Source organism: Hydra vulgaris, chromosome 08 (assembly GCF_038396675.1).
Source record: "Hydra vulgaris chromosome 08, alternate assembly HydraT2T_AEP".
Taxonomy (NCBI): Eukaryota; Metazoa; Cnidaria; class Hydrozoa; order Anthoathecata; family Hydridae; genus Hydra; species Hydra vulgaris.
In genome coordinates, this window is record NC_088927.1 from 33,141,941 (window position 1) to 33,166,322 (window position 24,382).

Consider the following 24,382-nt stretch of genomic DNA (forward strand, 5'->3'; position numbering starts at 1 on the left):
TATTTACAAAGTTAATAAAACTGTTTACTTTGTAAAACAAAGCTTTATCAACAATTTAAAATTTGTCAATCAAAGGTTATTTGTAATCCGTAGCCTAAAACTGTTTTCACTTCAACCTTTTATATTAAATAAATATTTAAAGGAAGATTACGTAATTAATCTGCTCAAGTAACAAGAACTCGTTAACTGCGGAAGTTTTTTGTCGGGATTTCTCAATGCTTAATATTAGGAAACAAGATTTAAATTTTTGATGACAAAGTTGTAATGGCAAAGTAAATTACAATAAAATAAGTTGGAGTTACAATAAAACAAGTTTAGCAATCAATACTTAAAATTTCCAATTCTCAATAAAAAATTGTAATTAGTTATTCTTTTTTTCTATTTATTTATTATGTTTGTTACGTTTCAAATAGTAAATAGTTACTATTGTTTATAATATTTAAGAAGGATTCACAAAAATATACTTTTCCTTAAAAAAAAAAAATCTTATTTTCATTTAAAGTCTCATTTGAAAAGATAAAGTCATTAAATCAGAACCAACAATCTTTTGTTTAAATTTTTGAAAAGAAGAAGACTAAAGTCCATTGCTGAAATGAGTCAAGAATTCAATTATAACAAGGTCAAATTTTTAAAGTTTTTTCATTTATTTTACGTTTGTACAGTAAATATATGTATATATATATATATATATATATATATATATATATATATATATATAATATATATATATATATATATATATATATATATATATATATATATATATATATATATATATATATATATATATATACATATATATATATTATATATATATTCCTACAGTTTAAGATTTTACCACAAACGGTTCTGAACTACTTTGTTAATTAGAAATACAAAATTAAGTACAGTTTATGTCAATTAAATTTAATTGAAAAAACTAATTAAATTGGATTGTTTTTAAAAATATGCAAAAGGCGCAAATAAAAGACAAGAATGTTTTTAAAAACATACAGAATTAATAAAAATAATAACAAAAATTTCTAATCTATGTAATCTTTGCTAATCTATGTAAATATTTTGTACAAAAAGAATGGTATACTATAGTGATGTCATCAAAGAAGAAATTAAGTATGGAATCACGCACGAAACGGATAAATGCAAATTTTAGTTTCTAGATAAATAACTTTAACTCCTCAAAAACAAGAAACCTAGCTTTATATTGTTAGTACGCTGAATTGTATTATTTGCGTAATTGTATTACGACTCATGTTTATGTATTACGGCTTATGAATTATGTAACACGACTAACATTGTAAACTTAAATAAATAAATAAAAATAAATAAAATAAAAAAAACTATAAATTTTAGGAGTATACATTTTTTTAAGTAATGTTTCATATTCTAGTAAAGGTTTCTAGGAAGCTACAGGTTTGAACTATGTATCATAGAGTCACAGCAATCGTTTAAGTGCAGTTCACGTATGGTCACGCACGAAAGTCACGCACGGAAGTTATGATTTGTCTAGTTCATGTAGTTACTTTTGTGATAATAAACTGCTTCTGAGTATTTCAGATGAAATATCATATCTCTGCAATTTCAGATAAAATATCATATCTCTGCAACTCGTATTTCAGATGAAATATCATATCTCTGCAACTCGTATTTCAGATGAAATATCATATCTCTGCAACTCGTATTTCAGATGAATTATCATATCTCTGCAACTCGATTTCAGATGAAATATCATATCTCTGCAACTCGTGTTTAATATATTTTCAATGAGAAACAGCAGTCATCAAATATTTCTAGCTAGAGTGTTCGTCTAAAAAGTCATTGTATATTATTTAAACTACTGCAACATTATCATAAAAATAATATAAAATGATATATAAATATATATTTTTAATTATATATATTCAAACGTATATATATATATATATATATATATATATATATATATATATATATATATATATATATATATATATATATATATATATATATATATATATATATATATATATACTGAAGTGAAGTTTTAAAACAAACGTAAATAATGAAATTACATTGAGCAAATTTACGTACTCGTGGGATGCTCTTAAAAAGTAAAATGTTGTTTTAGTGAAGATGAAACGCGGTAACAGCAAATATGTTTCAATTTATTTCTTGGTATTGTTTCAAGTTGTTTCAAGTTACCTTATATAACATATATATTATACTTATGAGGAATTATTATAGTCAAATCAACAACAACAAAATCCGGAAGTTAGATATCTCGAAGACCAAAAAATGCTGGATCCGCCCCTGAGTTCAACTGTATAAACAAAATAGAAAATAAGTAAGGATTTAAAATTGATAAATGATTAAATGGAAGTTCGCTTGAATTTTATACAGTTTATATAACAAACCAATGAAAGCCATTCGTTTTTTAAAAATACACATTTAGCTACTGGTTATTAGAAAGGAGAGGGAAGCCCTAAGCCCTAATTTTTTTGAGCTATTTACAAGAGCTATATTGCTTAAAATTTTTTTTAAGCAATATATGATACCAGCAGCAAAACTTTACTTTAAACAATCAAAAAGCGTTTTCAGATTATAACTTGCCGTGGCAACGCTCTCTGAAAATCAAAATATATACAGGGTGTTCCGAAATGGTTGATCCCAACTTTGGCAAATTTTGTTGGAATCACCTCAAATTTTCACAGTTTGTGTAAAAACGTTTCAAGTTTAAGTGTGTAACGTTTAGCATTTCTATCTTTTCAGGTTAAGAAATGCCGCTCACTTTGAAAGAAAAGGCATTTTGCGTGTTAGAGTTTGCTCGGACTCAGTCACCGAAGACAGTGCAGCGTGCCTTCTTCACAAAATTTGAAAAGAAGGCACCAACTACAAAACAAATTAGGACTTGGCACCAAATATTTCAAGAAAAGGGCTGCTTATGCATACCTAAATTGCCAGGACGGCCATTAATGTCAGCAGAGACAGAAGGGCATGTTCGAGAAGCCTTACTGCGTAGTCCTCGGAAGAGTGTTGGAAGAGCAAGTGTGGAAACCCACATTCCACAAATAACAGTTTGCCGAATTCTGAGGGACCGATTGCAGTTTAAACCTTACAAGCTGCAGCTCGTTCAGGCCTTGAGGGCAGGTGATAAGCAACAACGTCAAGAATTTTGTGTTGAAATGCAAAATAAACTCGAAGAAGACAATATCGATGATCGGCTAGTTTTTAGTGATGAATCCACGTTTCACACGAGCGGTTAATAAGCATAATGTTCGCATTTGGAATGAAGAAATTCCTCATCGCACAGTTGAACACGAGAGGGACTCACCTAAAGTTAATGTGTTTTGTGCAATATTCAAGAAAAAAGTTTATGGGCCATTTTTCTTCGAAAGAAATGAGAACGGAGATGTTTATCTTCAAATGCTTCAGAATTGGCTAATTGATCAACCCATAGAAAATGAAGACAAAAGTTTCATTTTTCAGCAGGATGGGGCTCCACCTCACTGGTGCTCACTGTACGAGCCTACCTCAATGAGGTTCTGCCCGAGAGATGGATTGGTCGAGGTACTGAAGAAGACCACTTGCCTCTGAAATGGCCACCACGATCACCCGACCTTTCTCCGAGTGACTTTTTCCTCTGGGGTTATGTGAAAGGACTAGTCTTCGTACCTCCTCTTCCAACTAACATTGAAGAACTGAAACAGAGAATTACAGCTGTACTGGAAACTGTTACCGAAGACATGCTACAACGAGTTTGGCACGAGCTCGAATACCGACTCAACGTTTGCATAGGCGTCATATTGAACATTTATGAATATCTGTCATAGAACCAACAAATATTTGTACTTTTCTTTGTAAATTTAACCAATAAAACTTATGACCTTCAACACAAAATGTATTTAGTTTCATTAAAATTCATCAAGTATTTTCCGAGATATTTGTATTTGGAATGGGGTAAACCATTTCGAAACACCTTATATATAAAAATCTTTTTAAAACCAATATTTTAAAAAAGGAATAAAAAGTAAAAAATAAACTATTTCACGGGACCCAAGGACTTTGTGTACGTACACAAACTGAAATACCCATTTAAATCAATGACTGAAAACATAAAATCCTTGGGTCCCGTAAAATAGTTTTTTTTTTACTTTTTAGTTTATTTTTAAGATGTCGTTTTTAAAAAGTTTTTTTATATATTTTTTATATTATTCAACAGCGATTCTATTTATTTACGCTAAATTAAGCTAAAAGTTTGTTGTTTATTCTTTGTTTTAAATACTTTTCTTAACAACGTTTTTTATTTACGCTAAACTAAAGTCTGTTTTGCGTTGTTTATTTTAATTACTTTTTTTGACGATTTTTTTTATTATTACCACTGACCTCGTGTTTGTTTTGCGCGGACACAAAAAAAATAAACCGACTAGAAAGCAAGTTAAATAAAATGTTGTAAAAACAAAAAATTTTATAACTAATCATCTGACAAGTATAACTTAGAACTTTATAGTTTTTAAACTAAGTGGGTTGACTCTAGGTACACGAACTTCCCATATACGTTTATTAAATCTAAGTTTATTAAATATAAGTTGATTAAATCTTTATAATATTGACTAGCTTAAGTCATAATTGTATGCGTTACCGGTTTTTACATCCATTTAAAACAAACACGACATCCATTTAAAACAACCATGGCATTCATTTAAAACATCGTGCCAATCAATTAAAACAATCGTGATTAAAACATTCAACGCATGCGCAATCTCAACATTCTACCTTGATCAAAAAAAGGTTTTATTTATATATTTATTTATTTAAATTTATTTTTTATTAATATTATATTAATTTCATGGAATTAATTTTAAATTTAAATGGATGTCACGTTTGTTTTAATTGGATGCAAAACCATATTTTTTTATACGCATACTGTATTGGCAAAACGACCATGACGTTCAATTAAAACATGCATGATGATAATTAAAACGACCATGATTTCCTATTAAAATATTTAGCGCATGTGGATATTAGTTTTCATTAAAACATGCAGCAAAATTCTGTTTGCCAAAATTCGCGAAAATTTGTTTTGAGATTGGTCGTTGATCAAAGAAAAATTCAATCTTACTTTTACTTTTACAATCATTACTTTACGGACATTAAAGTTAAAAATTGTTATGATTCTATTTTTGAAATGGGAGCCATTCCTTTAATAAATCGCCCTACCAGAGTAACTCCTAAATCGGCTACTCTAATTGATAACATTCTAACAACTGATATTTTTAACAGTGACTTAAATAAAGGTATTTTAAAAACAGACATATCTGACCATTTCCCTATCTTTTTTATCATAAACAACTCTAAAATAGCAACCAGACAATCTCTAATGGACTTATTATAAAAGGACAAAAATAGACTTCGACAAAGCACTAATTTTAATTACAACTATCAACAATTTTAATTACAACTATCAAAAATGAATTGTCTATAAAAAATGTTTGTCTTTCTAGACAATCATTTTAAAAACGGACACTAAATGAACAATCTCGATTTTTTAATGAGGTATAGAAGATCTATTTAATATATAATTTGGACTTATAACGAGTAATTAAATTTTCACTACAGCATCGTTTCAAAAACTGAAAACGAGCACAAAATTAAAAATACAATTATTCTAACAGAAGTTCATTTTTTAATTTTTTGTCCAGCGTGTGCTGTTGATTAAAAAGTTAATGTCTATTTAAAAACCTCAAAATGGACTATTTTGTGCTCAATTGAAGTTCATTAATTACTCAGTTCAGTTGTTTTTCAATTCTCAGTGAATGTGCGTGAAAATTTATTTTTAAAATGCCCTCTCCAGTTTGGGATTCCTTCAAAAAAGTTGAAGGTAAGTTTATCATTTAAAAAATTTTCCTTAGTCACTAAAATCTTTATCACCTTCAATAAAATTATTTTAAAAATATGTGATCAAGGAGTTGTCCTTTATAAAATGTGGATTAGTAAGTAGAAGATTCCAATAGGTGTTAAAATTTATTTAGGTTTGTGAATAAAACAATAGTGAAAAAGAAAAATGTTTTTTACTTTCATTTTATTGATGAATATGTACGCATGTTTTAAACAATAATTAATCATGGGCAATGATCGTCATTTGGAGTTTTGATGTCATTTCAATATTTTTTTAATATTATAAATTTACTACATAACAATCTTCAAATAATACGGTAATGAAAGATTTCTGGTTTTATGAAATCAAGTAAATTTAGACAAAATCATAGACACCAAATAGACAAAAAATTATGCTTTGTAGACTTATGAAGTGAAAATTATTTTTTAACTGAGCAATCTTAGGACACCATCAAAAATTTGATAGACACAACAAGGACAAAAAATTAAACATTTGTTGTGTCCATTACAACATACAGAATTGTCTATGTCTGTGTTGTAAGTCTATCCATAGACTAGTCTGGTTACTACTCTAAAATTATGACCAAAACTAACATAAAAGTTAAATTACGCAACTTTAACCAAAAAAATGTTAAGCAATTTGAAACACAATTATCATTACTTCATTGGAAGAACATCGACTTTAGTGATAACGCAAACAAAATTTACGATGATTTTTTTAATACATTTTACTCAGTTTATAATGCCAATTTTCCTTTACATGAAAAAACATTAAATGAAAAAAACATTAATTCTCCCTGGATTACCAAAGGTTTAAAAAAATCATCAAAAGTTAAGCAGAAGTTATACATAAAATTTAGATATAAATTTAGACATAATCTAAAAAACAAATCATTCGCCAATGAGAAAATATACAAAGACTACAAAAATCTTTTTGAAAAAGTTCGAAAAAACTTAAAAAAACATTACTATTCTAAAATTCTCAATAAAGCCAAAAATACTTGTAAACGCTCCTGGGAAATAATAAAAGAAATTATCGGTAAATCAAAACCGTGCTCAGGTTCCCTGCCACACATGATCAAAGTAGATAACAATAATATAATTAATTCTCAAACAATAGCTCACGAATTTAACAAATTCTTTGTTGAAATTGGCCCTAAACTATCTAAATTAATTCCTAACACTGAAACATCATTTAAAGATTTTCTAGTACCGATGGATAATTGCATTCACTCGGATGAGTTATCGAAAGAGTTACTATTTGATGAGTTCGAAAAAGCCTTCAAAACACTAAAAAAAATTAAAGCAGATGGACCGGACGAAATCAATGGTAACATAATTATAGATTGCTATGAACAATTAAAATATATTCTTTTTAAAGTCTATAAATCATCAATCGAACAAGGAGTCTTTCCTGATCAATTGAAAATTGCTAAAGTTATTCCACTATTTAAAGGTGGTGACAAATCTGACATTAGTAATTACCGGCCTATTTCTATCTTATCTATATTTTCAAAAATACTAGAAAGAATCATGTTCAATAGAGTATTTAATTATTTTAGTTTAAATAATTTATTATACAACAATCAGTTTGGCTTTAAGAAGAATAACTCAACCGAACATGCAATTATTCAGTTGGTACGTGAGATTTCCAATTCTTTTGAAAAATCTCAATTTACATTAGGAATTTTTATCGATCTTTCAAAAGCATTTGATACTGTGGATCATGATATTTTACTTTATAAACTTAATTATTACGGAATAAATGAAAGAGTTAGTAAATGGTTTCAAAGTTATTTATCCAACAGAAAACAATTTGTTTCTTGTAATGATCTTAATCATACACAGTTTTTAAATGTTTCCTGTGGTGTTCCGCAAGGTTCCATCTTAGGCCCTCTTTTGTTCTTAATATATATCAACGACTTGCATAAAGCATCAAATCTTCTAAGTATTATGTTTGCTGATGACATAAACTTATTTCTATCTAACAGTGACATCTACCTACTATTCTCCGTTATGAACAAAGAACTTCAAAACATATCTAAATGGTTTAAAAGTAACAAATTAACATTAAATGTAAACAAAACAAAATGGATTTTTTTCCACCCGCTCTGTAAAAAACGTTCTCTACCCCAAAATTTACCAAAAATTTTTATTGACCATAATGAAATAAAAAGAGATTCTGTAACTAAATACCTGGGGGTTTTCATTGACGAGAACATCACATGGAAACATCATATTAACTATGTCTGCTCGAAAGATTCAAAAAGTATTGGAATTCTATATAAGGCGCGTACTCATTTAGATAAAAATAATTTAACTAAACTTTATTATTCTTTTATTCATAGTTATATAAGTTATGGAATTATTGCCTGGGGTAGTACTGATCAAAGTAAGTTACAATGTCTCCATCGCCGTCAGAAACATGCGATCCGTGTAATTAATTTTGCGGATCGGTTCTCAAATTCCTCAATATTTTTCAATCAAATGAAAATCCTCAATGTTTATAAACTAAACGTATATAAAAATTTATCTTTTGTTTATATGTGGAAGTATGATTTATCTCCTTTAATTTTTAAAGACCTTTTTATTTTGAAACCTCTAAGCAAGTTTAACATGAGGAATAATAACTATTTAAATAAACCACTCTGTCGAACAAAGTTCAATCAATTCTGTATCACTTATCGTGCAGCTCATCTCTGGAACAAAATTATTTTGCCTAACTTCGGCTTACCCCTAACTTATTCTGTTTTTAAAATTAAATTAAAAGATCTCATTCTCTCTATTGAAAATATCTTAGAATATTTTTAATTTGTCTTATGATATATAATAATTTTGAAATGTATGTTCAATCTTTGTTTTATACTTGTTGACAATTTGTTTCTATTTATCTAAGTACTATTTTAATATTTTTATGTTAATTTTTTACGTTCTCTTATTGTAAAAAGGCATTTTTATAATACTTTATGTACTCTGTTTTGTAAAAGGCTTCTGACGATAAGATCATTTGATCTTTTTTTAGAAGCCTTGTTTGTATTTGAAAAAAATATGTAATTTATATATATTACGTCAAATGTAAACAAAAACTTACTAAAAAAAAAAAAAAAAAAAAAAAAATCTGAAACTTTATTGCCGCGAAAAACTCAATCTGAATCTTAATGCCGCGAAATTTCGTTTTCCAAAACATGCGAGATCTTGTTGTAAATCTAGTCATTGATCAAGGAAAAACTCAATCTGAAGCTTCATCGTTAACAGGAGGTAATCGAAACACAATACAATCAATTTTAAGAAGGTACAATCGAACGAATTCAACACGCCCTGGTTCTAGAGGTGGCGCTCGTTACGTTATTTATAATGAAGAGATTAGAAGAAGAATTGACGAGCTTATAAACGATAACACAAAGACAACTATAAGTGAAATTAAATATGCTTTAAATGTAAATGTATCGATTAAAACTGTCTGGATATGGTTGACCAGTCTTGGATACACATAAAAATTAATCGACCAATTAATGAAAGAAGAAACGACAGTGATGTAAAAAATCTTCAATTTGAATATGCTAGGTAGTATAATTCAGTCTTGCTTATTCATTGCTATCTAAATATTGTTTTTTTTTTTATGAAAGTCCATTTAATTTACACAAGTTTCGCAGTCATTCATGGGCAAGAAGAGGAGTAACACCAAACACGATCATTCGCCCTGGGCAGCGTAACGTTTCGATGATATTAGCCATCAATGGTTTAAATATTGTTCACTGCGAAGCTGTCAGTGTGTCAGTCCACGCAGTTTTGTTTCAAGAATATATTGATGAAGTTGTACGAGTTTTGGGGACAGAGCAAGAATTCACCTGGGTGATGAATTATGTCAAAATACATCATAATGTTGCGATGAGGGCTCAGAACATTCAAATAAAATATTTGCCACCATATTCGCCATTCTTGAATCCGTGTGAAGAGATTTTTTTTTTATCTTAAGAATAACGTGCGTACTAATTACAAGAATGCGTGAGGCATGTTTATCTATTCCTAATGTTAACTTATCGAACTATTACACACACTGCGAAAGCTTTTTTGAAGCGTGTCTTAGGTCAGATGATATACCTCGACAGTAATTGGAAAATAAACATTATATTTTAAATAAAATAAAATTTTAAATAATTTTAAAAAATTGAATAAAGAAAATAAAATTATTTATTAAAATAAAACCTTTTTGAATAATATAGAATGTTGAGATGCGTTTAATGTTTTAATTGCGCATGCGTTTAATGTTTAATCGAAAATCACGATTGTTTTAATTGATTGGCACGATGTTTTAAATGAATGTCATGGTTGTTTTAAATGGATGTAAAAACCGGTTAGTAAACGTTAAATAAACGTATACATGAAGAAAATTTAAACGTATATTACAAAACTATTCGTCTATACATTTATTAAATGTTAATTAAACGGTTAGAACATTAACTAACAGTCAATATTGTAAACGTTTAATATGGGTATACATCAACAAGATTGAAGCGTACGTTTGCCAATATTATAAACCTTTTACATCGTTTAGTATATATGCATACATTAAAAGGATTAAAGAATATGCCCATTTTTATTTGTATATATAAAGTTTACATATTTTTGATGATTTTTTGTTGTTGTTGTTTTGTATTAGCACGTTTTAATACGTTTTTTAGGCGTGTTAAAGATTTAAGTTTATAATTTAAAAAGTTATTTATTACAAAACCCACACTGTTTGTAAAAAAATTATTGCGCCACAAGTAATCTTGTGGCATTTTTTTATTATAAATCAATCTAACCTATAACCTCGGATTTTTTAAACAAATCTCTAATTAAATATTCTCTAATAAAATATTCTCGACGGAAATAAACACGTACTGAAACTTTTTGGTACCTGTGCTTGTTTCTTGGTTTAATAAGGTCAACCTAATTAACAGTACGTCTTCCACCGATTGCACTCTCTAACATCGTGTGCAATATCTGTCCGCTTTTCTTTATGCTATCTTTTTAACCCGACTACTTCTATCTTTCATTCTAACATATCTTCGTTCTTCTAAAACTCACTTTACTCTTGGCCGTAAAGCGTTATGACGCTCCTTCTTGGGGGTTGAACTTGTCTTAGCGTGCCTTGGTATGGTGGTCTCTGTATGGCAACTAGCCGGAGGAGGATAAACCACAATACCAAAATATTCTCGACTGTGACAACAAAGTTACTTGATATAAAGTTTAAATTTTCACTCTAACATATCTTCGTTCTTCACAAACTCACTTTACTCTCGGTCCGTAGTGCGGGTTATGACGCTCCTTTTAGAGCTGAACCAGTCTTTGCAGGCCTTAGTAATGTGGCCTCTATATGGCAATTAGCCGGAGGAGGATAAACCACAATGCTAAAATATATTCGACTACTTTGATAATCATCAAGATATAACTCAGTATCCAATTAATTTCACATCCATACAATGCAATGACCATCCAGTACAATGCAACATCCATCCAGTGCAATGGCTGCTTTCTCTTCGCAATCTTTTTTACTCAACTTCATCTGACTTTCAGTCTACTATACGTTTCTCTTAAACTCACTTACTCTTGGTCCGCCAAAGCAGGTTATGATGCTCTTTAGTGAGCTGAACTTGTCTTCGTGAGCCTTGATATATGGTCTCCATATGACAATTAGCCAGAAAGGATAAACCACAAATATGATTTATAATACTATATTATCATCGCCTGATCTTATAATAGTGTATATATTATACGTATCAACATAATATATACATATAGTTTGTTCTAATATTTGTGCTGGATTTCATTCTGTTCTGCAGACACAAACGTACGTGAGACGTCTATACGACGTCTTATGAACGTCTCAAGTTTGTAGGGCGTCCTTAAAACGTCCATCGGACGTTCCGTCCCCGCTGGATGAACGGATAATCGACCAAAACTAAACGTTTTGTCTAAACGTTGTTTTGACGTTTAATAGACGTTCATATATTTATTGGGATGCGTCAAAAAGCACTAATCCATAAAAAACCACATGTTGAAATTCTATTTCAAAGAAGTACCAACTTTTGTGAACTGAAAAAAAAGGTATATGAGGCCCACATATGGCCGTAGTGTTTATGAGTGGAACAAAAGTATGAAAACCTAGTTCATAATCGATGTATAAACTGATGATCAATGTGGCTCACATGTGGAATGCAAAATCTAGTCCACATAGTAATCTAATATAATCTTTAATTAATCACGTGAAAAAACAAGATGTTGTATTATATGGACCATACATATAAAACACATAATCATGGCGCATTTTTTAATTTTAACCACATTTTAAACTATAAAAATAGTAAACTTTGATTTCACTGCGGAATCACAGTTTACTATTTTTATAAGTATTACAGTTACGCATGGACCGTACCGATATCAGTCCATATTGGAGAGTTGTACATTTAGGGTCAATGTGATGATAGATGGGTGTTTTATAATAATAGATGGGTGTTTTATAATATTTTACTTTGGTCTTCTAGAACTTTGATCTTAACCCGTCTTAGTTGTCCCTAGTCTTAGTTAGCAGAAGTAAATAAAAAATTGAACATCAATATTGGTTATCAACCAGTTTGAATAAATAGTTTTATATCATTATTTGCAAAGGCAAATTTTTTGCTGCCATCAGCAGTTTTCAAATGGTAAATGACCGCCGTTTGGCTGTTATATACCGTTAAACAAGTTGAGTATCTCTATTTTGTAAAAGGATTGAGTTCTTTTGCTTCAGTGGTATCACTTTGTTAAATAATTTTCTTTTAAAAAGCCTAATGCCTGCAAACTGGCATTAGGCTTTTTAAAGATTACCATCTCAGTTCTTTTTTTTTCTATGGCCTGGAATGATGTTAAAAAAACGAAACCCTGTTAGTAAATAAATGTTTTATTTAATTAATATAGAAAATGATTTAGTAAATAATGGTTAACCGAAAAAAAAACTTAATTAAACAAATATCAACCAAAGCGAAATTTTTTTCAAGAAGAAGTATGAGTCATATAATGTCATACACCTTCTTGACAGTTTCATTAACTTTATATAGTCTCTAAATAGTCCCTAAATTATATATTGCATAAATAATCCCTAACTTTTTAAAATTATCTAACAATTCTAAAGTATCTGCTTAAATAATACTTTTAAAGTACAATTACCAGCGAAGTTTTAATTTATGGTACTATTTTTTTAATTTTTAGATATTTACCAGATAAATGTATTTTTATTGAATTTCTTGTTGTTTGCAATACCACTTTTGTATGTGACATTCATGTTGCAACAGTGCCCTCTAAAGGAAATAACTCTTAGTAAAGTACGAATGCCTCAAATTACTAATTTTTAAGTTTTAATAACCACAAAGCAAAACAAAAAACATAAAAGTTGTTGATATAATAGTGAAGTTAATCATTAAAAATAAACAAATTTTTACTGCAGGTTGTTTCTGACCTCCGAATCAGCTTTGCAAATGGTAAGTTGAAAAGCTATGAAGTTAGATGTTATCAGCTATCACAACTAAATAAGTTATTGGATGAGAACAATGAAGCAATTTGTGATGCCCTTTGGAAAGATCTCCGAAAAGTAAACTTTTGTTTTGAAAAACAACTGCTTTTTCACTTTTATTTAACTTTTTTTTCATTTGTTTTCAAATAAACATTTAAAAATTATATGTAAAGGATTGATATATACATTTTTCTGTTAATTACTTGCAGATAATAATTTTTTGTTGTTGTTTTTTTTTATTTTTTGCTTTTTATTTTATCGTTACTTTTTATTTTAGTCCAAACAAGAAGTGAAATTGTTTGAGATACTACCTGTGAAAGCAGAAATTGCAGAAAGTAAAAACTTTAAATTAAAAAAATTTTTTTTAAGGAGTTATTTTTCTACCGTTACTACTATACATTATTATTAAATTTTAACTCGATAACCTAATTTTTTTTCACTCAAAATACAATCTTATTGATATGTTGATTATTGATACCAACAATCTATTGGCCAAAAACTAGTTAACTTTTTCATAACCATCTTAGCTTAAAGGTTATTCATAACCATCTTAGCTTAAAGGTTATTCATAACCATCTTAGCTTAAAGGTTATTCATAATCATATCAGCTTGCTCAGTTTCATGATACTACTCCATTAATTGCTTTTCTGAGTATTATCATTATTTTTGTAATTGCTTTTATTATTTTTGAGTCTATGTGGGGCCATTTTTAATTTTTATATTGTGCTTACATTAAATGAATCGGAAATAAAACATTTAGTTTTACTGAGTGAATATAAAAATCACAAAAACATAAAATATTTTTTTATAAAACCAAGGCGTGCAAATTTTATCTTTAAACACGAGCCCCATTTTAGCTTGTTTTGATACAATTCGATTTAAACTTTTATTAAAGCTAACCTATACCTTTGCATAAAATTATAAACAGTAAATATTCTTGTAAGTGTGTATAAGTGTAGAAGATGATATGATGACGTATAAGATCTGATATATTTGATGACGTATAAGACCTTGGTAAAGATGATTAAAGTAACTAAAAAGTGACTAAAACTAAAAATTAAACAATTTTTAAATCGAAGTACTTGATGGTTTATGAAAAAAACCATCAAATTTTTTTCATGAGAATTATTAATTATTGGATCGGCAGAAAATTAATAAGCGTTTATTTTTTAAATAAATTTATTTATTTATTTAATTTAACTCTATCAAGCAAGCATTGTATTTCTCTTTTTGTACAAGTGGTATTCTATAGTAACATAAACGCATTCAAGTTCTCTTGCTTTGTAGCACGTATTTAATCTTGGATTGCTTTTGATTAACTGCTTTAAACGTTCTAAATCTAACTTTATTGGTCTGCTGGATCTGATTGGTCTTTACTGTCGACTTAGATTTGCATTTAGTTGTATTGTATTGCCAATTGTATACACTTTCTGTGGCTTTGGCTTATGAGTGGCTCGACAGAAACTCATAAAGCAATAAAAAATAAATTATTGTGAACGTACCAACACTTATAACAAAATCCGTAAATTAATCCACTCATTGTAAATAAAGATCTACAAAAGTTTAACTGTAGCTTTTTCGATCAAAGATTTGTGGATTGCAGAGCCGTGGCTAGGCCCCCACACCCCCGATGAATAAAGGGAAGCGAATTTAGGGGGCCTATTTGCAAAACTAGGGACCCTTTTGCAAATGTAAGGAGTTTTTTTTTTATTTTTTATTTTTTAAGAAATACTAAATGGAAAAAAAAATTTTCTTTTTTATCAGCCTGAAATGATCATTAATAAAAAAAGGCTTGCAAAAAGCTTTTTACTTATTTCACAAACCAATAAAGATTCATCAGAAAATTTTATTGATGAAACACAGTATTAAATAAAAAAAAATTTGTTAAGGGATTTTCTACTAATTTATTGTTGCTCTGTTCTTTTAAGAGCACTCTATTTTGTAGAATACATTTTAAAATTATTCGTATATATATATATATACACATATATACATATATATAATATTATATTATATAATATTATATTATATTGTATTATATTATATTATATTATATTGTATTATATTATACTATACTTATATAATATTATGTATGTATGTATATTAGTAATGGTTCAACTGGAAAAGTTTATGAAACCTGAAAGAATCCAATCTGACTTGCAAAATATGCAAAATACATTAGAAATTCGCAGCGAACCATATGGAATAGTTTTAATTCTTTCTGCATGGAATTATCCTTTTTTATTAGCTTTAAAACCTTTAGTAGGAGCAATTGCAGCCGGTACTTTTTTTGTGTTTCTTTTTTTTTTAATTTTTTATTTCAACTTTTTTTTTTTTAAATCATCATTTATTGTTTTTTAGGTAACTGTTGCGTTTTAAAACCTTCAGAACTGGCGCCAAATATTGCAACTACAATTGGAAATCTTATCCCTAAATATTTGGATAATGTAATTAATTGTTTCTATAAACTATAAAAATACTATTTTTTAAATTATATAAAATATATAATTTGTTTGTATATAATTTTTATGAAACTTAAAAACTATGAGTATTGAAATGGAAGTAATGCTGAAATCAAATAATTAAGCGATAATATTTCCAATCTAGTCAGCAACCAAAATAACGTCATAAATTTTTATCTTTTTAATATTTATTAGTTCTTTTATTAACAATTAACTACTTAACAAGTTAATAACAATTAATTTTATTCTTTATTAAATTATTATTAAATTTTATTAAAAATTTTATTTTTTATTAAATTATTATTAAATTTTATTAAAAAAGCATTCGCAACTAATTTTGATAGTCCTAAATTTTTTACGTATTATAACGAACTTAACATTTTGATTTTCGTTTTATGGTTGTTTGCTTATTTAATGGAGCTGGTGACATAATTCTCAGAGCCAGATCAAACATTATTCTCAGAATCTTTTTAATGTTAAGAACCATTAATCAAATATCTTGTTTATATTAGTAGCAATTTATACTTTTCTAAAAACTATATATATATTTTAGGCTGTTGTATAATGAGGCAGAATATACGAATCGGAAAAAATATTCTCAAAAAACCTATATGAAGTAAAATATCAGACCATAGGTTCTGATTAAAAATATCAGACCATAGGTTCTGATTAAAAATATCAGACCATAGGTTCTGATTAAAAATATCAGACCATAGGTTCTGATTAAAAATATCAGACCATAGGTTCTGATTAAAAATATCAGACCATAGCTTCTGATTAAAAATATCAGACCATAGGTTCTGATTAAAAATATCAGACCATAGGTTCTGATTGAAAATATCAGACCATAGGTTCTGATTAAAAATATCAGACCATAGCTTCTGATTAAAAATATCAGACCATAGGTTCTGAATTAAAATATCAGACCATAGGTTCTGATTAAAAATATCAGACCATAGATTCTGATTAAAAGGAATCTATTTCTTTTGAATGTCATTTTTGGCATCAAAATTGAGATTTAATTACTTTAATGGTCTCTAAACGTAACCACCCAAACTAACCGTATTTGAATGGAAAAGTTACACTACATTTTAAATCCATCCAAAATCCTAAAAATGGCTTTTTCCTTGACCAAAAAAATAAGTTTTTAGGATTGTTTTAAGTTTAACATTCTATGAGACAGTGTTAGATTTTAGGATTGTTTTAAGTTTAACATTCTATGAAACAGTGTTTTAAGTTTAACATTGAAACAGTGTTTTAACAACTCAAACCAATTTATTACTTTTATTAGCTTACTATTTTGCGTCCTACGTAAAGTTAGAATTGCTTAGACGTTATTTTGACATATATTTGAGATAAATGTGAATATTTTAAACATGTATGTGTAACATATACACATATATTATTTATCTGTTAAAATTATGTTAGTTTTGTATAATCATTTGAAGCATATATTTAAAAAAATTTAGTTTTATTAGCATCCCATTTTTAAATGTTCTCCTCTTTTAACATCTAATCACATTAATTTAAACCACCACTTTCGTTTTAATTTTTAAAAACCCCATTGCCTTAACTTTTAACTTTCTTTATCTAAATTTTTAACAAGCTTAACAAATTTTTAACAAATCTTATTAACAAAACGCTTCTAATTTTTAAGTGCATTCTTCAAATTTTGAATATACAAATGACCTTTATATTTTGTCAGGAATTTGTTAAAGTTATAAATGGCGGAATTCCAGAAACTACAGCCTTGCTTCGTGAAAGATTTGATTACATCTTTTACATTGGCAGTACTAATGTTGGAAAAATCATTCTTAAAGCAGCAAGTAACTATTTTACTCCAGTCACACTTGAAATGGGTGGAAAATGGTACATTTATTTAATGTTTTTTAAAAACAACTTTTAGTTACATTTTAAGTTAGAAAATAAATTTATAATTTAGCCCAGCAATAGTTGATAAGTCGTGTGACTTAGATGTTGTTGCAAATCGAATTGCGTGGGGAAAATTTATAAATGCAGGACAAGTAAGCATTATAATTTTCTCGGGTTTTAAAACCAACTTTAATAAATTAATTTTTGATATTTAATTTCAATTTAGTAATATGTTGCAAGTTTAAGGGAGGGTTGAATAACGTAAGACCCTTAGTGTATAAGACTCCGGTGTATAACTTAAGAAATTCTTCTTCTTACGCGTATCCCTCAATTTACAGTTATAATCTTTGTGTTCATTGATTTTCTAAATAAATAGAAATATATATTTTTTTTATTTGCATGATGCAAAAAATGTTTTTTGTTTTTTTTTTTGCATCATAAATGAAAATTATAAAAAAATATATAACATCTTATATTTTTCTTTATAATTTTAATTATGTTTTTTTTATTATGCGGTGTCTGTTAATTTCATTTTGTTTCTTTTTGTTTTTACAATTAAAGAAATTGCTTTTTTTTAAAAAATATTTTTTGCTAACACCATGGGTACGCAACTATGGGTACGCCACTAACATAATGTGTACGCTCCAAGCAATTGAAATTGTGTAACATTTAGCTTTATTAAAAAATAAATAAAAATGTTGTCTTTATCGTTTAATTTGTATTTATCATAATCTTAGACCAATGACCACGTTCTTTATTTCAATGGCATCGTTATACTTTTCTTACAAATTTATTTACATACAATACTATTTTGTTTAAACCAAAACTTTAGACTTGTCTTACGGTTGACTATATTCTTTGTGTTGATGGTATACAAGATGAATTAATTAACGCACTCAAGAAAAGTATTTTAAAATTCTATGGTGAAGATCCACAAAGATCAACTGATTACGGAAGAATAATTAACAATCGAAATTTTCAGTAATTATTTAACATATCAAATTTTTTTTACAGATATAAATAAGTATAGCGAGATATTGATATAAATACATTGAATAGCATAAAATATTATATAACTAATTATAAATATATAAGGATTAAATTTTGATAAAATGTGTTTTTTTAAAGGAGAGTAACAAAATTGATAAAAAAATCAAACATTGTACATGGCGGAGATTTTGATGAAAAAGATCTCTACATATCACCAACAATATTAAAAAATATATCAGTTGATGATGATATCATGAAAGAAGAGATATTTGGTCCATTACTTCCTATAATTAATGTTGTTGATGTGAAAGAAGCTGTTCAGCTTGTCAATCAAAGGTAAAAGATATTAACTGTGATAACAAAAAAAAGTTCAGAAATCAACATACATAGAATCAATATATGCAAATTTTATTTCTAAAAATTAAAAAAATATGCCATATATATATATATATATATATATATATATATATATATATATATATATATATATATATATATATATATATATATATATATATATATATATATATATATATATATATATAGTATATATGTTACTGTTACCCGCAGTACCAGGAATTAGCTAAATGCTAATGTTTATAATATAACTTAATATTGCAACTCTGAGTTTCATGTGTTATCACAATCATCAGGCAAGTAGTAAAAATTTAATTTTGCTACCTAGAAATTAGCATTTAGCTAATTCCTGGTACTGCGGGTAACAGTAACATATACACTATATAGCTCTTGTTAATCTATTGAGCACTCTTTTAAGTATACAATTTATATGTATATATATATATATATACATATATATATATATATATATATATATATATATATATATATATATATATATATATATATATATATATATATATACATATATATATATATATATATATATATATATATATATATATATATATATATATATATATATATATATATATATATATATATATATATATATATATATATATACATCAGTACCGGATTAAGGGCGTCTGGGGCCTCTAGGCATTTTGTGTTTGGGGCCCTCCTTATATACAATACATGCAATTATTTTTGTTCTACCCACTATCACTACTCATATCATATCATTAAAAATTTCAAAAATGTTTACTTCTGCATTTGGTTCGCTCTAACCAATCTGAATGTTTACGTGGACATGGAAGTAAATCAGTTCATTTTCGAACTCAATTTCTAGATCATTAGAATTTTTTTGTTGAAAATGTCTTGCTCGATTTCTTTTATCCAGTAAATTTTTATTGTTGAAATCGAACAAAACTGAAAAAGTTGTTGTCGTTTATCGTTTGTTTCAAAATAAAATTTTAAATAAATACTCGTTTCTTGAGTGAATAAATACAAAATCAGAAAATATTTTTTAAATAAAATTTTAATATTAACAAAAAACTTTTAAAAATATTTTTTAATTTTGGGGCCTCTTCTACAACGGGGCCCTTAGGCACGTGCCTAGTGGGTAATCTGCCATTGATATACATATATATAAATATTATATAATATAGAGGGAGGTTAAGTATCACCTTCCTTACCAATGTCGCTTATAGGGCTAGAGCCGGCATCGAACCTCGGACCTCTATGTTCTAAACTAGAAATCTAACAACAACACCACTACGGCTTGAATAATCTAAATTTTTACAAAAAATTTTCTAAAAAACGTATCTAGAATTTAACGTAATAACGTTATTTAAGGTGCAAAAACGTTTTCCACGTTTTCTGCAAAATAGTAAAAGTAAATTTAATATAAGAAACTTTTCAAAAGCGCGAACAAACTGTTTACTTTTTGTTTCCTCAATATATATCAAATTTATGTAAAATGTTTTTACGCGAAGTTTGTCAGGTAAATAAAAGATGTGTTCAGATCTTTAAAAAAACTACAAAATTTGGTGTTTGTTTGTCTTATAATTTTACATGACTACCTCAAATGCAAAAATATACTCTTAACTTTTTTTTTAATTAACTCTTAACTATCAAGTTGTTAAATTTTGATTAATTTTATTTAACGGACTTCTTCAAGAAGTGAGGGTATTATCAAAACAGAAGATAAAATAACCCATAATGTTGAAGAAATATATGATCATCCAAAAACATTAAAAAGAAAAAGCAAGCTCTTAGTTTTGACATAAAAATTTGACGGTAGTTAACCCAGCTTAAATTAGATAAGTTCAGAGGATATTTTTGGTATTCTTTTGTAGATTTTTTTTGCGTTTTTAGAATGCGTTTAAGTGACACAATAAATATATTATGCTGAAGAAGTATTTTCTCAAACAGAACAAACAAAAAGTTTGGTAAAAATTTAATACTAAAAAAATTATTTTAATTTTTTTAATACCAGATCTAAAGAAAGAAAATAAAAGAAAGAAAAAAAATGTTTTGAGTTTTTTACCTACAACAACAAAAATTTAAAAACTTGGATTTTTATCGTATTTTGTGTTCTTTAGTATGTATTAGACATTAATTTAATTGTCTAACCTTATCAAAATGATTTTATTAATTATAAGGTTAGCAAATAAAAATCTCTGGAAATGATTTTGGTTTTTTTCTTATGTAGAATCTATATACTTAATTACTTCAAAGTTAAGCAAGGTTAAGCAAGGTTTAGCAAGGTTAAGCAAGGTTAAGCAAGGTTAAGTAAGGTTAAGCAAGGTTAAGCAAGGTTAAGTAAGGTTAAGCAAGGTTAAGCAAGGTTAAGCAAGGTTAAGCAAGGTTAAGCAAGGTTAAGCAAAGTTAAGCAAAAACGTTGGTATTTGATGGGAACTAAATTAAAAAAAAAAATCGGTACAATTAAGGAAACAAGATCCTAAATCGTACTATTATAATCTAGTATTGTACCTATATCTTGATTTTACAAATACTATATTAACTTACAGTACATTTTGAATTATTTTTGTAAAAATCTTTTTCTGTGCCAAGCAATGTAAAAGAGTTTGGAATTTAATAAACTATAAAACTGTAAATTTTTCCTGGAATAATCTAAAAACAGGAATCATCAATAAGGTATAACTTTTATATCAAATGTGTAACATACTAATGTGGTAGCTAGAATCTTGGTAGGAAAACGATGGTTATTACTGCACATTATATTAATAATACAAAACAGAAAATCTTTGTTCTTGAAAAAAGTTACGAATATTCAAAGTTCAAAATGGCAGCTTTGGTGCAATTTAAGGCCTTAAGTGAGGTACAAATTACGCGACTAGACTTACTTTGAGTTTTACATAAAAACTCAAACTAAAACACAAAAAAAAAGAGTTTGAGTCTTACATAAAAACAATTGATTTTTATGCTCAACATAGCAAAGATAAAATTTTAATCAAAAGATATTTTTTGGGTTGTAAAAATAACTAGATACAGCAAAAGTACAATTTAGGCGTCGGTACAATATCGACAACCTTACCCTAGTACAAATATTTTTCACATAACTTTAAAAAATGAATTAAACCACATTTTGAAAAAAGTGAAAATCACGATATGGTGTCACCACATGTTATTACACGATTCTAATGCTTTAATATCCTGATAAAGATTATATATTTTTTCTATATATAATAAATTTATTTTAAAATTGTTTTCTATGGAATATATCTACGAAATAAAACATATAATCTGTATCAGGATAGTAAAGTATTAGAATCTTTAACAAACGCTACAAGATAGAAAATAGAAAGATGTCTTTCCCTCCCAATTAAGTTATAATATTTTTAACATTTTAACTTTTTTTAAAGTAAAATGTAAAGTTGTTTAAAACTTTTGTCCACTTATCAACATAAAACGTAAATTTGAAAGAAGATTTTTTTTTTAGGTGCTCCAAGAAGTCCTAACGGTCTTGTCACAGAGCACCGCGGAAGTACATTAAACCAGGAAGTTTACGCTCTAACTACTGCGCCACGGCCGCAATTAAGAGTTCTCTATTTTTACGTGTTGATCAAATAATAAAACTAGCTAGTATAGTAAGGTAAAACCACAATCCTAACAAAATTTAGTTTTGCAGATTTGAATGTTGCTCACAAAAATTGTCGTTAAGATGAAACTAAACTACAAAGTTGTAAAAATAAGCATTATCTCGTAAAACCTAAAACACTGTATATCTTATTTTGCAAAGCTACCTTTTCTCACCATTTATTGAAGAAAATATCTTTTTTGAACTTAAGATTAAAGATATAACTTGCGCTTCTCAAACGATTCTAAAAAACAGTTTGAAAATTTATTTAAAGTTGCAAATCATTAGGAGCCGGCGTGGGACAAAATTTAATCTAAATTTTTGTCGAGAAATTCTAAAAAAGTAGGTAATGTTTGATAATATGCCAAATAAAATAAAGGTTTTAATTAAGTTTTGCTTTGGAAATGGATTTGATTAAAGTTTTTAAACTGTTGTTAAAAAAGGCCTGCTGTTGGAACTCCTTTAATGCTTCCTGTTCAATCTAAGTTCTGCAAAGAAAATAAAAATGGTTTTGAAGTTTATTCAGAGCAACCAGGAGGAAGTGCTCACTGCCTCTTTAACACTGTATTACGGTAAAAACCGGTGTGAGGTTCATATAATTTCAAACATCGAAACAATTTACTGAGGGAAATATGTTGGTACTAGAAAAAAATTTTGACATTTTGACAAGAACTTTATATAAATATAACAGCTTGTGAACTATGGTCATAAAACGACAAGTTTTAACATGACATAGTTTAATCGACAAGGCTAACCGTGAAAGCAGAATGAAAATAGTTTTTTAAATAAAATAACTATTTTGATTCTGAAGGTTTAAGTTTTTTGCTTATGGGAGATAATATGTTTTTTTAGAGAGAAACCACTTGCTCTTTACCTTTTTTCAAAAGAAAAAAAAACAATCAATTTTGTCTTACAGAACACCTCTTCTGGTGGGGTAACCGTAAACGATGTCATAATGCATGCTACCGGTCAGTTATATTGAATAAACAAAATCGAACTTTTATCTACTTTTTAAAATTTTTTTTTTAACATTTTATTTTATGCTTTGGCATTGTTGTTATAAATTATTATATTTTAGCACTATCTCTACCATTCGGAGGAGTTGGTGAAAGTGGAATGGGCGCGTATAATGGAATACATTCATTAAAAACCTTTTCCCACCAAAAATCATGTTTGATTGCGAGTCAGAGATTTGAAAGTCTTAACAAGTAGGTTACTATGCAATTGTTTTTAAACTTAAAAAAGTTTATATCCATTGCAACAATTGATTACGCCACATAAAATTTATATTAAAATTTATGCTCTATAATTTGTATGCAAAGCACATAACATTTTATCACAGTTTTTTCGTCATTACTTTTTATATGTTAATATTAATTATTTTTTGAATTAAATTATTTGAATTATTTGTTGAATTAATAAAGAAAAGAAAACTATGCAAAATGTGTTTCCCTTATAATAAATATAATTGTTTTTAGTGTTCGTTATCCTCCATATCCTTCTAAAGAGAACTTCATGTTTCGCTTTATTACAGATGGATTAAATAAGAAGATAAATAGAAGTCGCGGAAATAAGTATTGGACAACTGGAGCCCTACTAATTGCTTGTGGAGTTGTAATTTTAGCATATTTCAACAATTTCAGATGATTTGAAATTTTGGATAAATAAATAAAAATAGAAAAATGTAAAAAA

The 24,382-nt window shown here is 27.6% G+C and overlaps 1 protein-coding gene across 1 annotated transcript; it reads left to right on the forward strand.

The window, feature by feature from the left end:
* Positions 1-121: 121 nt before the first annotated feature.
* On the forward strand, positions 122-24,382 carry LOC100215138 (aldehyde dehydrogenase, dimeric NADP-preferring). The gene is made up of 13 exons (XM_065803470.1): positions 122-357; positions 503-619; positions 13,337-13,480; positions 13,680-13,737; positions 15,510-15,683; positions 15,764-15,849; positions 17,570-17,733; positions 17,807-17,888; positions 18,569-18,717; positions 18,865-19,062; positions 23,543-23,658; positions 23,769-23,898; positions 24,169-24,382. Exons 2-13 carry the CDS (start codon positions 593-595, stop codon positions 24,335-24,337), a joined length of 1,497 nt encoding a protein of 498 aa, XP_065659542.1. The 5' UTR covers positions 122-357; positions 503-592; the 3' UTR covers positions 24,338-24,382.

Bases quoted from the DNA above. Each gene is read 5' to 3' on its own strand.
- LOC100215138 (XM_065803470.1), top strand. From the start codon at position 593: ATGAGTCAAGAATTCAATTATAACAAG. The intron at 15,684-15,763 runs GTACTTTTTTTG...ATTGTTTTTTAG, and splicing joins AGTAGGAGCAATTGCAGCCG to GTAACTGTTGCGTTTTAAAA. The intron at 23,899-24,168 runs GTAGGTTACTAT...AATTGTTTTTAG, and splicing joins AGATTTGAAAGTCTTAACAA to TGTTCGTTATCCTCCATATC.